The 13,911-nt window shown below is 37.9% G+C and overlaps 1 protein-coding gene across 4 annotated transcripts; it reads right to left on the reverse strand.

The window, feature by feature from the left end:
* Positions 1-22: 22 nt before the first annotated feature.
* tbc1d2b (TBC1 domain family, member 2B) lies at positions 23-13,768 on the reverse strand. 4 transcript variants are annotated; one of them, XM_088416857.1, is made up of 13 exons: positions 13,415-13,768; positions 11,956-12,106; positions 9,752-9,923; positions 8,806-8,960; positions 8,501-8,730; positions 7,095-7,520; positions 6,416-6,526; positions 6,116-6,312; positions 4,634-5,128; positions 3,459-3,576; positions 3,164-3,349; positions 1,956-2,077; positions 26-1,830 (listed from the first exon to the last, which is right to left on the reverse strand). In XM_088416857.1, the coding sequence occupies exons 1-13, from the start codon at positions 13,757-13,759 to the stop codon at positions 1,635-1,637; spliced, it is 2,904 nt and encodes a 967-aa protein (XP_088272983.1). In that variant the 5' UTR covers positions 13,760-13,768; the 3' UTR covers positions 26-1,634. The 4 variants fall into 4 exon arrangements, with proteins under 4 accessions (XP_088272981.1, XP_088272983.1, XP_088272985.1 ...); XM_088416855.1 differs by having other exon boundaries at positions 23-1,830; positions 8,501-8,960; XM_088416859.1 differs by lacking the exons at positions 11,956-12,106; positions 13,415-13,768 and adding an exon at positions 10,354-10,382 and having other exon boundaries at positions 30-1,830; positions 8,501-8,960.
* Positions 13,769-13,911: the final 143 nt, after the last annotated feature.

The raw sequence follows: 13,911 nt of genomic DNA on the forward strand, positions 1-13,911 counted from the left end.
CATGACTGCACTTTCTCACAACACAAGTCATTTTCTTTTCTTTTTTTTAATTAATTAACATGTCTTCTGAACAGAATGACAAACTATGACGTACCTTTCAAACAGTAACAACTGGTAATAATGAAGTGCCCTGTAATCTGAATTGTGCAATACAATGCAGGCAAAAAAAAAGTAATAATAGTAATGATAAAGTACACAATTATTTGACTGGAGCTTATTATATGTAAAATGGCCGACGTTGGAAAACCAAATTTCACGTGACATGTCGTGAACTGTTTAGGGAGACCTGCTCTCATCTATCTCATCAAAGCAAATGTCAACTTAAGGTTAACTGACACGACTGAGACAAAAAAAAATCAACAGCATTTGCCATACAAACATTTTCTAAATGAACACATCAGCACAAACAGAAAAGCCAAGTGAGGAAAAACCTGCTGTCACTTTAAGGACCAAACTCACATTTGTTTCTTGTAAAGCTAAAAGACAGTCGGGTGGAATCATCTTAAAAGAAGAAACGTGCCACCAAAAGACATCTGCCACCAACGACAACCTCACTCGGAAATAAAACAGCATGCAAGAATGAACCATACTCTGCGCTGCCACCTTGAGGACAAGGAATGAAATTACATCAGCAATAGCATCTCCTAAAAATCCCAGCAGTCGTCCAGACAAAAATTGAAGTGGGGATGTATACTGGAGATTTTTTTTTTCTTATAACATGAATACAGAACATGAAACACTTTCAAGTTGAATAAAAATGATACTTAAGTCCAGGAAGTGCTGGCAAAACCGTCAACATACATATTTTTTAAGGTTCAAAAATAGTGCATGAGTGCGAGGAAAAACTCACAGGGTTTGATCTGGCCACAACATACCAAATTGCAATTTTTAGAGGTCAATTTATCCAATTTTTACAAACAACTGCAAAAAAAAGTTAATATGTGAATAAAATAATAAGACTTGTATGTGTCAGAACCCAATGAACTTTCAAATTTGCACAATTGAAAACAAACTAGGCAATTAATTTATATTCCGGTGTAAATCAAATGACAGTGAAACTGAATGTGTGTGAAAACAAAACCCGTCAACAACTGATATATACAGATGCATCTCAACAAATTTGAATATCATAGAAAGATTACGTCAGGTGTTCAATTCAAAGAGAATATTATAGAGAAGGATCCAAAAATTTTTGTGAGAAAATGTCAATGTAATAAAAACAATTTTGGTAGGGATTGTTTCTATAAATTGAGATGAATTTGGGGGTTTTTCTTGATGTAAACTATAGTCATTAGATTAGAAACAGAATTATAAACTCTGTCACTGTGTGAATCCGTAAATTGGTTTCCCTTTTTGAATTGCACTACAATAAATGACATTTTCCAATATTGCCTAATTGATTGAGATGCATACATACAATAAAGAAAATTACATCCAGAAGTGAAGAAATACTGATTTTGGACAGCCAGCTTTAAGACGATTTGTATCGTATAAACACACAAGCAATGTAAAACATCAATAAGGAAAAAATGCAGGAATACTGATAGGATGTGTGGTATTTTGGTCCACGAGTTGATTGGTCCAGCGACAATCGCAAAGCAAAATGTCTGACTCAACGCACATTCTTGTTGGGTTCAGTTATCTTCCTCATCGTCGCTGACGAAGCTGCGTCCGTCCTGAGAAGTCTCCCTCTCCCGCAGGAAGGTCTGCCTGATGGCCTCCAGCTCGGTCAGCTCCAGGCGGACCTTCTCTAGGTGGAAGGAACGCCGGTTCTGGATTTGCCTCATCGGGAACGGGTTCATATCCACGAAAGCGATGTTCATTAGCTTCCTGAAATGAAGTTGTTTTGTATGTGGATTTAAAAACACCACAGAACAATAGTATAGAAATAAATATTGATACTACATTGCCCCTCATCTAAAATAAATAAATTAAAAAAAAATATATTCCCTTACCTGGAATCAAGGATTGTGCGAGTGAAGTATCGGAGATATTTGAAGATGGCGGTGGAGTCCTGCAACTTCAAAAATTCCTCCTCCTTGTATTTGAAGAGAGCAAGAGCGAAGCGGAAAATGATCTGTGGAAGAACGTTGCAAATAAGGAAGACTACTAGAAGAAGCCATTCTTATACCTAAGAAGTGCATTTATATTATGTTACGATGAAATCTTTGTAAAATTGCTTATCCTATTAAATAATTGACCCTCCCCATGAACCCACCAAAAAATTATATATTTTAAACTATTTACAAAGGTTAAAAGGGAGTTGAAGTGAGTGGACATAAATAAGTGTTGTTTATTATATTCTACACAAAATATTAGACAGTAGACATGAACAAAATTTACTGTAGTAAACGGTTAGCATTTGTGATGAACATTAGCACGCTAGTGATTACATTTAAGGTCAATAAACACACAACAAACCAATTTAGTTCACGCATCATTAATAATGTTATATGTACATTACACATGTAATAGTGTCTTTAAAGTCAACTTACAAGTGATGCTTCAACAAGATTTCATTATTAAACCTAAGAATGGAGATACTACGATGTTAGCTTGTACGATATCAATAACTTCCTGTTTGTTGTTTTCTTCTGCTGCTGCTTATTTCTTGACACCAGACTGGTCACATTTCATGCGTGACTGCCCTATAAGTTGAATACCTAAAACCGAGCCTCTAGTGATTGTTTGTATTGATAGTTTGCATTTTTGGATACTAAAACTACAGTGCTTATTTATAAGCCTACAACTTTCGTTCCTTTCTGTTGGGAAGCTCCACGTGCTGATGTTGTCTTTAATGAAAGCCTGCTAAAAACTAATGTAACAAAAACTAATTATGTGTGTTTAAGCAGACAAATACCATCAGGCATTCAGCCACTAGGTGGTGCATCAAGACGACAAACGGAGGTTGCATATGTTTTTCTTTTTTTTTCTTCTCCCCAATCTGAAGAACTGCTGTGGTATGTATGTCAGGTCGACTTTGCCATGACTACTTTATTTTGAGCGAGGGGGGTATCTCTAATATAAATATTTATTCTGAACAAAACTACAAAACTACTACCACAGTAAAAAAAAAAAAAAAAAAAACACATTTTTAAAATACTTTTCCGAGAGTGTCTAATGGGGTCATGGGAAATTCCAAGCATATTTTGGGCCAGCTGACCTTAGGCCCTTCGTAGAGGAAGGCGTCCCAAATCTTGAAGAGGATGTCGCTGACCACGCTGTCCACAAACACTACCAGGAACCAGTTGAAGGTGATGAGGGAGAAATCCACCTTGTGATGTTCAAAGTGGGCGTGGAGCCGTGGCAGCTTCTCGCTCATCAGGTCCTTGAACACGCGCTGGTCCACCTGCAAAGGAAATTGTATTTATTTGTTTAGTGTTAGGCTAACGGGGTGTCTAAAAGTGGCTGTTGGTAAAAGAGTTAAGGTCCTCTTTGTGTAATTCATGTAACATCACCTGTGAGCCAAGCAGAGTCTTGGTGTAATAATCTCTTGGCATGAACACCTCTACAATGGCAATGAGGCTCCAAAAGGCATCTTCTTGGTCCAGATAGAGCAACGCAATAGCTGCGAGCCTGGGGGGAAAAAAAAACAAAAAACGTGAGCTCAAAATGACACATCTTCATTGTGGTTAGGGGACAAAAATATTTACCGGCTGGTAAAGAAGGGAAGTACATAAATATTGTGTCACATGTCAAAGTCAGAGACTTCTCCTTTGCCTTTTCAGGCATCTACAAGGACACCTTGTACTGTTATCGACAGTAAGGTAGAAAAGCGCTACATAAGTGTACAGTAAGTCCATTTACCATTAGTGCTTACCTAGGCTGTGTTATTAAGGTTGCAAAGGAGTGGAGAATTTCAATTAGGTACATTTGAGGAAGCTTTGAGGAAGCTTTCCATTGGGGATATCTTGCAAATTTTCAATTTTTTTTTTTTTTTTATGTTGTTGTCCTGACTGATAGGGATTTATTGAGGCTGATGATGATTTTTGACAAAAACATATTACAGATTAATCAGACGAGTCACTTAAACATGTATAATGAATAAAATACCATTTGGTTCCATCCAATGCATTTCAATAAGCGTTATATGTGGATTTTTTTGTGGATTTTATTCACGTGAGGCCTGCTATCTATTCTCCACGAATAGCAGACATCAGTAGTAACTATACAAGCCCTATCATTTTGATATAGAGGGGTGTAGTTTCATACATTGGATTGCAAAGAGCTGGATGAGTACATTTCTGGAGGAAGAGCACCAAAGGGGGATTTAGTTGTGGAACTGAAAATATTGATCTAAAATTCGTCATAAAATCTACATTGGTTTGAAAGTTTTTCGAATTGTGATTATTTTTTGTGTGTACATTTTTTATGAAGTTAGGGTAATTCAACCATGTGCCGTCTAGTGGAGGAGCATTTAATTGTTCACATGACACAAGATAAATTATTGATCGTAAATGAATAAATTTGATAATTTTTCCCAAGGGCACACGAGATAATCTTTCATGGATGAATATCACTGGCCTTGGACATGACATATTTCAAATGATGTCAATAATTTGGGATTCTTGGGATACCTTGTATAATTTATTTTCAGAATTACAGTAAGAAAAATGACAGAAGACTTAAGTACCTGTTTAGCCCCTGGCAGTAGCCAATGTCAGGATTCCTCCAGGAGAACGCCACCAGAACATTCCTGAGCTTTTGGATGCCGATGGCACTGGGAGAAGAGTAGTGCTTGTTGTTGGGTAAAGTCCGTAATAAATCCAACTCGATCTGCTTGGACGCTGGATTGGGCTTATCCCGGGCCACGTTCAGTAAAGTCTCATAATAGTCGGGCGCCAGGAGATCCCGGAACTTCTTGACGTGGACGGATACGGACCATCGCCATAACTGGGAGCGATGCTCGTGGGGAATGCCGCAGCGGATCAGCGCCTTGAGCTCGGGGGAGCGCACCAGGTTCCGGTTCATGGTGCCGGCAAGATAGTTCTCCCACTTGATGCCGACGGACACCTCCTGATTGGTCATGGAGAGGGACTTGAGCTCCAAGGCTCTCACTTTGGCCACGAGGCGATCCTCTTCTTCCTCCTCCTCAGGCAACGTCTTGAAGCCGTACACGTCATACTCGCTGTTAAAAGCAACACAAAGGAGAGGCGCTTTTAGGCGTCATCTACAGGTAACCGGGATTCTTGCAAACGGCCAGTAAATTTACCCTATCCGCTATACGTGGCAACTTTTTTTTTCCTTTTTCAAAAACCCCGACGTAAGTAGAGATTTGCCAACGTCTATAGCCGTCAACAGCGGTGAAAAAGTTAAAAAAAAAAAAACAACTACAGTAATCAATCCAGCCAATAAATGTAGAAAATAATGAAATATTTATATATATTTTATATCACAATATCAAAATTTGTCATGGTTTTTCTGATTGATTGATTTTAGTGAACATATAATAAACACAAAACACATTTCAAAATTTGAGAACAAAAAAACACAAGAAGCAAATAAAACAAATTTCAGTATATATTCAGTTCAATGAGATTTGCTGTATATGTTCAAAAGAAAGTAGGAAGAAGTATAAACCTTATCTAGTCCTACTCCTTGTATTCTATTTACTCATATATTAATATATTGTTTTTGTTTTTATTGTTATTATTATATATTGCTATAAGAAAGAACGGGTCATACTCCCCTTATTAGACACCAGCATTAATGTAAATAAGCTCGTAATGTAATTCATATATACAGTCATATTTCGATATAACTATATATGCTTATACTGTATGTATATATAGAGACACACATACTGTATGCATACACATATATACATACATACTAACATATACATTCAGTATTTCTTATTTTTCACGTGTAACTTCAACTTTAATACAAGATCTTACTCATGAACATTTGTACTTTTCTAATAGTATTTTTTTAAAGCTCTATTAGAACACAGACCTTAAAATGCTTTCTTTGACGTTTATAGCCGTCAATGGCAGAGAACGAGTTAAAAAAAAATCCACAGTAAATCATGAAGTATCACGAATAGCACGATATTGAAATATGATTTGTTACGGTTTATTCTGTACGACTGTTAACATTTCTGTGTTGTGTATACCTGACAGTGTTCGGTCTAAAGACGTGGTGCTCTTCCTGCTCAGGGCTCTCCAACTGTAGAGCGTCCTCCAACAATCTGGAGATGACCTCCCGGGCAGGACTCTGCTCCGAAGAAGAGCACACCGGGTTCTTCACCTCCTGTAGCAGCACCAGATATTTGCTCTCTACCTGACACAACTTGGCTTCTAGCGCCGTGTACTGCAAAAGTCAAGAAAAAGAGAATAAGTCATGATGGACTTCCCCGAAGAATGATTCAGACTTCCTCTTTCTTTCCTTGGCAACACACCCAAGAGAACTATACCTTTGCTTCCAATGTTTTCTCACGACTTTCAGCATTTCTGCGTAACACTGTCAGCTCCAAGATCTCTTTGTTTAAAAACTTGTTTTGGGTTTTATATCCTTGAAGACTGTCCTGAAAGTGAAGTTAATCATTTAATCAGAAATGAGTATCATAGGGCTTCAGCAAAATGGCAAAAAAAAAAGAATTTACTCAATCATTTGAGATGATTACAATTTTAATGGCGGCAATAAAATGCAAAAAGCATGTTTTTAAAGTTTTGATGTATTAAAAAAAAAACTGTGGAAAATGTTCAGAAAGAAATAATGAATACTGATTCAAAATCAGCTTTAACATGAACCTTATCAGTTTGTGGATAACCTTGGTCCATTTTTTTTTTGCCACGTTGAGCAGCAAAACGTTTATATTTTGTCTACAATTAATTAGATGACTAAATTATTTTTCATGTACAATTAATACATTTAAACATATTGTTTTCTACTTGCTGTTGACTGAAAATGAAAGAGTTCATTATAAACAATAGATTAACTTTTTCCAGGCTAAAATCCAGATTTCGCAATTTAGCTCATTTTCAAATCTTCTGATTTTTAAAAATAATGAATTAATCAAATTAATTTGATGTTATTGCCCAGCTCTGGAACATACTCCATAAAATAAAGGCATAGTGGTTAGATTGCGGTACCTTAAGGACGTTCATTTCCTGCTGCTCTTTCCCAGGAGGCGGCGAACCATCATTTGGAGTCCCGCCCTGTTCAGAGCTCTCCTGCGACAGTTTCATGATGGCTTCATCTTTGGCCTGGATGGTTTCCATCAGCATGCCCAGCTGGTCGTTTATCTCCCCCACCTTGATTTTCAGACCTTTCAGTTCTTGTTGGAGGCTTTCCTTCTCCAGGGCCAGACGCTCCATGTGGCCACACAGGGAGTGGATCTGCCCGTCTCGCTCGTGAAGCTGGGCCTCTAAACGTGCGACTTCCTCCGGGCTTGCCGCCGGATGGTGAGACCGATCCGACTCGGTGGATGACGGATCTGGGGGCGGGGGTGGACGATGCGCTGGCTGACGATCGTTCTGGGATGTTCTTAAGGTCTGCTGCAAAAGTCTCACCAGTTCCTGATTGAATCAAAACATTTTTATTCGATGAAGACAACATCAGGAAAAGACAAAGAAAAGTAAAGTATAATTGTAGAACAACTTTTTGAACTTACTTGTTCCGGTCAGACATAATTGGAAAATGGATTCAATTACAATAAACCCCATCATCTCAAGTATGACATTAGTTTTATGAATTTAAAATTTCAATTTCAGTTAGTTCTCCTTTTTATTTTTGTGACTTATTTTGGGGGGGACTCAAGCACCTGTAAATGGGATTCAAGCCCTCCGTCCTTAAAATGTAAGCATTTTTTTACGTCATTAAACAGGCTAGAGAACGGTATTAACATATTGCACTTTGTTGAAACATAATAGATTAACAAAATGTAGAACCCTCCCACCTCTATCTCAAAAATGGTTTGTTTCACACAATCCCTTCAAATTCTCCCAGATAATTTTTCTCACATGATAATATAATATACTGCAGGTTGTTAGCTGGTAGGACTGAACTTAAGTAGTAAAGTACCTGTCCAAAACCTGGCTTTTATTACTACCACTCTTTATTTTTGCTGAAATAAATTAGAGCTCAGTGCTCATATTGTGAGGTAGGATGTTAGCTGACAATAGCTAAGAAAGTTTTCAGGTGGGGAGAATCCCAATGCTCTGTTTGAATAGGAATGGGTAAAGCTAGCTGTTAAATATGAACATCACAGTGCCGCTGACAAGCTAACTTTTTGAACAGTCATGACCTAAAAGTTAGTGGACGTAAAAATTAAGTTGCTTTAAAAATATCACATTTTAAATGAATCTTGGCCAGGAGATTGGCACACCTAAACCTTTGATCCCAAAATCAACCATGCCTTAGTCCAAGCGAGCAAGAAGAGGAACAAACCTACTTCCTGCTTGCTTACTTCACAATTAGCCCCAAATACAGGCTGCTGTTTTTCGAAGCATCAAGGAGCGTCACGTTAGTGACTCAAGGTTGATGTCCTCCTTTGTACCTTCTGACTGGCAAGCTCCTCCTTGAGCTTGGCTTGTTCCTGTTGCATGCGACACACTTCTTCCTGCTGGTTTTGGAGGCGAAGTTGCATCTCAGAAGATTTGCCGTTAAACTCCACCGGCGAGCTCTCGGCGCTGCGGCCAAATTTCCCGGAGCCCATCATGTCTCGGAGCAGGGGCCTCTTGGGCCTCGACGAGTTGCGCACAAAGTCGAATGCTGATCCAAAGGAATCTGAAAGATGACATTTGGTGACTCCTTTTTCTTCATTTGACTTCATCATAGTATGATGTGAGGGCAAGGACGCACGTCTGTGAGCCTCTGGATGATGTTTGTGTTCGGAGAAGTCTTTGGGTGGAGCTTCCACCAGCTCCCACTCATCTGCACTGCTGTTGTTGGCGGTGTAAAACACGCTGCGTCTGCTCTCGCCTCCCCGGCCCGCTCGCAGATGTGACATGGAGTTCCTAAAAGGATGCAAACTTGTCAGCAGAGCTTTGCCTGACTCATATTTTTCACAAAGAAAACTGTGAGGTCATGTAATTTCATAACGGTTTGACAGATTCGCCTTTTGAGGAAAATAACCACACATCTTTTTTTTTTTTTTTTAAAACACTGAGACGGCACAAATTTGCACTTTGCATGTGAGATTGCTGCCATGTTTGTGTTGAATCATGTTGTTTGCCACAGAAGGGGAACTGTTCACGACTGTGTCCGATCACAGCAAGGGAGTTGTAGAACAATTTCCTCTATTGCAATCCACCTTAGAAATAAGTGAAGGGGCATTGGCTTTCCTCCCCACACCAAACTTGTTTTGCCTGTTTAGCAGGGACTTTGAGAGAAGCCTGTTGTATTGAAATTGTGTGACCAGATTAAGCAGGTCCAAAAATTTTAATTATGTTTACATATATATATATATATATATATATATATATATATATATATATATATATATATATATATATATATATATATAACTTAGTTTTTATATATATATATATATATATATATATATATATATATATATATAAAAACATAATTAAAATATATATAAACTTAGTTTTAAATTAAAATCTGATTCTTGATGATTTGATAAAATATTAGAGATTAACTGATTATTAATAAATTAGTTACAGCCCTAACCACTCTGAATCACAACTTCCTACACAATGAAGCATGAAGAATTTCTAGTAGATAGGTTCCAAAGAAAAAGGTGAAACACAATATAACGGTGGAACACTATAGAAAAGGGACCGACCTGATTTCTGTACCAAAGTTCTTAAGTGAGAAATTGAGGGTGTTTGTAGAAGTGGCTGTCCCTCTGGCCGACTGGATCCCAACCGTTGCACCGCCTTCCGTCTCAGACTCCATGGAAAAGTCGCTGCGGATCTTCTCCATGCTGTCGCTGAGCTTCTCAAACAGGAAAGCATCTGGAATTCCCAATAATAATACAACACATTACTACTGAGTGACTCCTCAAGTGCAAACTACACCCAATGGAGTTAAGATGCGACAATACATTTTAAAATAAACATAAAAGCTTTGATTGATAGTTTGTAGTGCATCACTCTGAGAGCTATGTCTAACATTGACCTTTTCTGATGTCTTTCAAGTGTACGAGGTAAGCAAAAACAGCAGAAAAGGTTCTTCACTATGATGCAATAGAGTTCTAAAACATGACAATATAACAGGGCCCGATTAAATCAGCCAATTATGGCTCTTCAAACATTGGTCAAACATTGGCAAAACATAATTAGCCGAATGACCAATATTTCACCTTTAAACATTTATGTACTTTAAGCATTTACAGCAGTTGTATACCGGTGTCAATATTTATTACACATAAATCAATACCATAACCTTATATCTTTAGAGATCATTCTTCCTGTGGCAGCTGAACTGATTAAACTAACAAACCAAACTTAGAGAGTCATAGCCATAAAGTCAGGCAAAGATGAACGGTTACACAAGTTTACTTCATAAAGTTGCTTTGCGACTCATGAGAACAAAAAAATTATCGAAAAAAAAAATGAATTACCTCAAATTAATATCCGTTACAAGCTTTGTAGAAAACAGTGGTTGAAAAATGATTAATCATGGAAAGTTTTGTGATTAATTAGTTGTAAAGTTGTAATCGTTTGACAGCACTATTAAGTTGCTCAACCGCTCATTAGAAAAATTAAAGAATAAAAGAAAGGGAGAGCTCACTACATTGAGCAAGTGTAACAATTTTTGGAGCACTCCTTTTGAACAGATGAGAACATGTTGACCTTGGATACATTCCAAAAAAACACTGTTGTTTCATCTCTGCTTTTCAAAGCATGGAATACACACACAAAAACACTTTAAATTGCTTTTTCAGCCAACAAGCGACACTATCAACCAACAACAAGATATTCAAGCACAACATGGATGTGTCATACTAATCTACTTGATGTAATCTAATTATTACAGAGCTACTTCGGTGTGGTGCAAGCGGTCATGCCTTATCATATTAATTTTACGGAATTCACAAATTAGGTTCCTGAGTGGTCTCATCAATATAAAATACTTAAGAATCACATGCAAACTTTGAACAACAATTTTGAATTGTTAACATTTTCGAGCTGTTGGAGGCAGACTCCACTGAATGTTTGACTGACCTGGTGGGTCTTATCTACACTCCTTGCACATATTATCACATTGCACTTGAAAGGGAAAAATCACCAAGGGCGTTTAAGGCTGAAAATGTGATAAATGAATCTCATAATATAAATGACAAAGTAGAAAAACCATTATGTTTTTTGAAATTTGAAAACGAAAACCATATCCTCCTGAGACTTGGCCTATTTATTCGAGTCCAATATTGTGTCCACTTTGTGTCAGCAAGAGAGTAGGGATTATGTCCAAAATAATAATCACGATTATTTTGGTCAATATTGAAATCACAATTATTCATCATGTTTGGTCAAACATGTCTATTTATTCCCCTTTTTTTTAAAACAAGCAGTATATAAACAAGTCCTTAAGGCTTGATACTGACAAATAATAATAATAAACTATAATAAATATATAAAGTCAATAATGTGTCTTCAATTTAGACACTAGGATTTGGTATGGCAGAGTCAAAAGATATAGACTAAAAACGAATTTCCACCATAGTAGACATGAATCAAAACAGATTGGTCTTTCTTTAAAATGATCTATCACAGTTTTTGATTTATTAGATTTTGATTCTTAGAAGTTGATTATTAACTCATTTATTGTGAGTAGCATTAACTAAATTTTTGACTTGTGTCTCCGTCAATGGCAATGAGTAAGTTAACCAGCCAAATAAAATGGATTGATGATATTTATATCTGACAATGGTAGTGAAAGTAATAAAAGAGGCTCGATTATTTTTGTAATTATTGTTAAGTTGCCGATTAATCGAAAAATTTTGACACCTCTAATGCGCGCGTGTGTGTGTGTATGCTTCCGTACCATTATCTTTAGCTACAAGTCCACTGATAGGGTGAGCTAAAGTGGGCGAGCTCCAGCTGTCCCTCTGTCCACAGCCTCGCGAGTTGCTGAACTCCCATCGCTTTTGCTGGAGCTGTTGCAGCCAGAAGTGCATCACCTGCTTGCTGGGTGCCTGGGGGGGTGAAATCATACGCAAACAACACAAGCAAAAACTCGTAAAAATGAATGCACACCTGCACCATTTCCTGAGCTGCAACATGTTGACAGCTGTTTCTATAGGTTGGACCAGAGTTAAATATAATGGCAAAATATAGACAAAGACCTGCTAGTATTATACAGTGCAGTTGCATATAATTACCGCTCTACAAAAAAAAAAAGAAAATGGTTATAAGCACTACGATCAAAAAAGCACTAGTAAATTTTAAAGCAATGTGGGCATCTCACAAAAACAACAGTCAAACAATTTACAATCAATTTTAATAAGAGTATTTAACAAACAGAGCATAAAGGTTTTTGAAGTGTAGAAGGAAGTTGAAGGATAAAAACATTATGGAACTACATATATAGTGGAATCGCTTGGTGTATTTTATTGAAAAAGTGCAGAAGATGGTTTTCTTTCTGGCTGGTCTGATGGAAAATTGCACCACTACATGCATTATATGTGCATTTTTAAGAAACTTAACAAAATAAAGGCAAGCAACATTTTGCAATCACCATAACACAAGTTGAAAACAAATTGGCTCAAGTTCTAAATAATCTGCTCTCAATTTGAAAAGTAAAATGTATCATTTCTGTCCCGGCATTAAAAATCATTAACTTAGATTCACTGATAGCAACAGAAACCTTGTTCAAATCTTACGTACCATCAGGGCTACTCATACTGAAATATGAGAACCACTGGCAGAAAATATATTATTGTAAAGACAATTTTTTGACTTGACTTCCCTAATAAAAAAGACTACTTATACTTTTTTACTTTTCTTAAGAAATGTCTTTAAATCACCTGACCTCATCCCAAATGGATTGCTGTGGCATGACCGGGACTGAGAGCTATTAGCGCAAAACATTCTTGGGATCTTGAAAAACTGCAGCAGTTAGGACATGTTCGGTTGAGGTTATTGCTGCCGCCAGTTATTAAATTGGTGTCTTCTTCCTCAAATAAAAATAACGTGTTTTTTTTTTCAAAATGATTCACATACTTTTAGTAAAAAATGTACCGTCCTTCTGCCTCTACTATGAGTACTTTTGCCACCTCTCGTGTGTGCTTGAGTTTATTATCAACTAAATCAGGTCTGCATGAGCAAATGGAACTCCTGCATTTGATCACAAAGCAATTAAAAACTCCAGCGTGACAAAGAAGAAGAATGCGAATGGGCGTGCCAGGCGAGCTAAACTGAAAGAAAAAGAGTCGAAGTGGACATGACAGCAGCTTCTCAGTAAGTTGGGGGCACAACAACACATATGCTTGAAAAGTTGCTACCTTCAGTAGAAACTCCTTCCCGGCCGTGCTGATCTGGAAGTGTCCCTCTTCGGCCTCCACGTCGTAGCTAAAGCAAGCATCGCCGATTTCAATATGTCCCAGAGGTAAAGCGTCTTGGGGACTCTTGAAGTAATACAAATAACATTTCCTGGGGTCGTACACGAACCACCTCGGCTTGTACCCCCTCAAGGGCCCCTTGCCCGACAGTTTGCTCAAGAAGCCGCACAGCTTGGGGGTCTGCTCCTTTGCCACCTCCACGTCGACTCCGTCGGCCGCCTTGGCAGAGGTTTCGAGTCGAGGAGCTGGGCCGGAGCTCGGGTCGCCGCCATCCTCCTCTTCGTGCATCTTTCCTCGAAGTTTCTTCTTCGTGCAGCGCAGCGGATGCCCACTCCTGTTTTCATCCACATGACTGGTAGCTCCGTTACTAAGCATCATGGGATTTGTAGTGTATTCGGGGAATGCGGAAGTGACTAACTCGCCGCTAAGTGACGCTGTTT

The sequence above is a fragment of the Hippichthys cyanospilos genome, chromosome 6 (genome assembly GCF_059441005.1).
Source record: "Hippichthys cyanospilos isolate Australia breed blue-spotted pipefish chromosome 6, RoL_Hcya_1.0, whole genome shotgun sequence".
Lineage (NCBI taxonomy): Eukaryota > Metazoa > Chordata > Actinopteri > Syngnathiformes > Syngnathidae > Hippichthys > Hippichthys cyanospilos.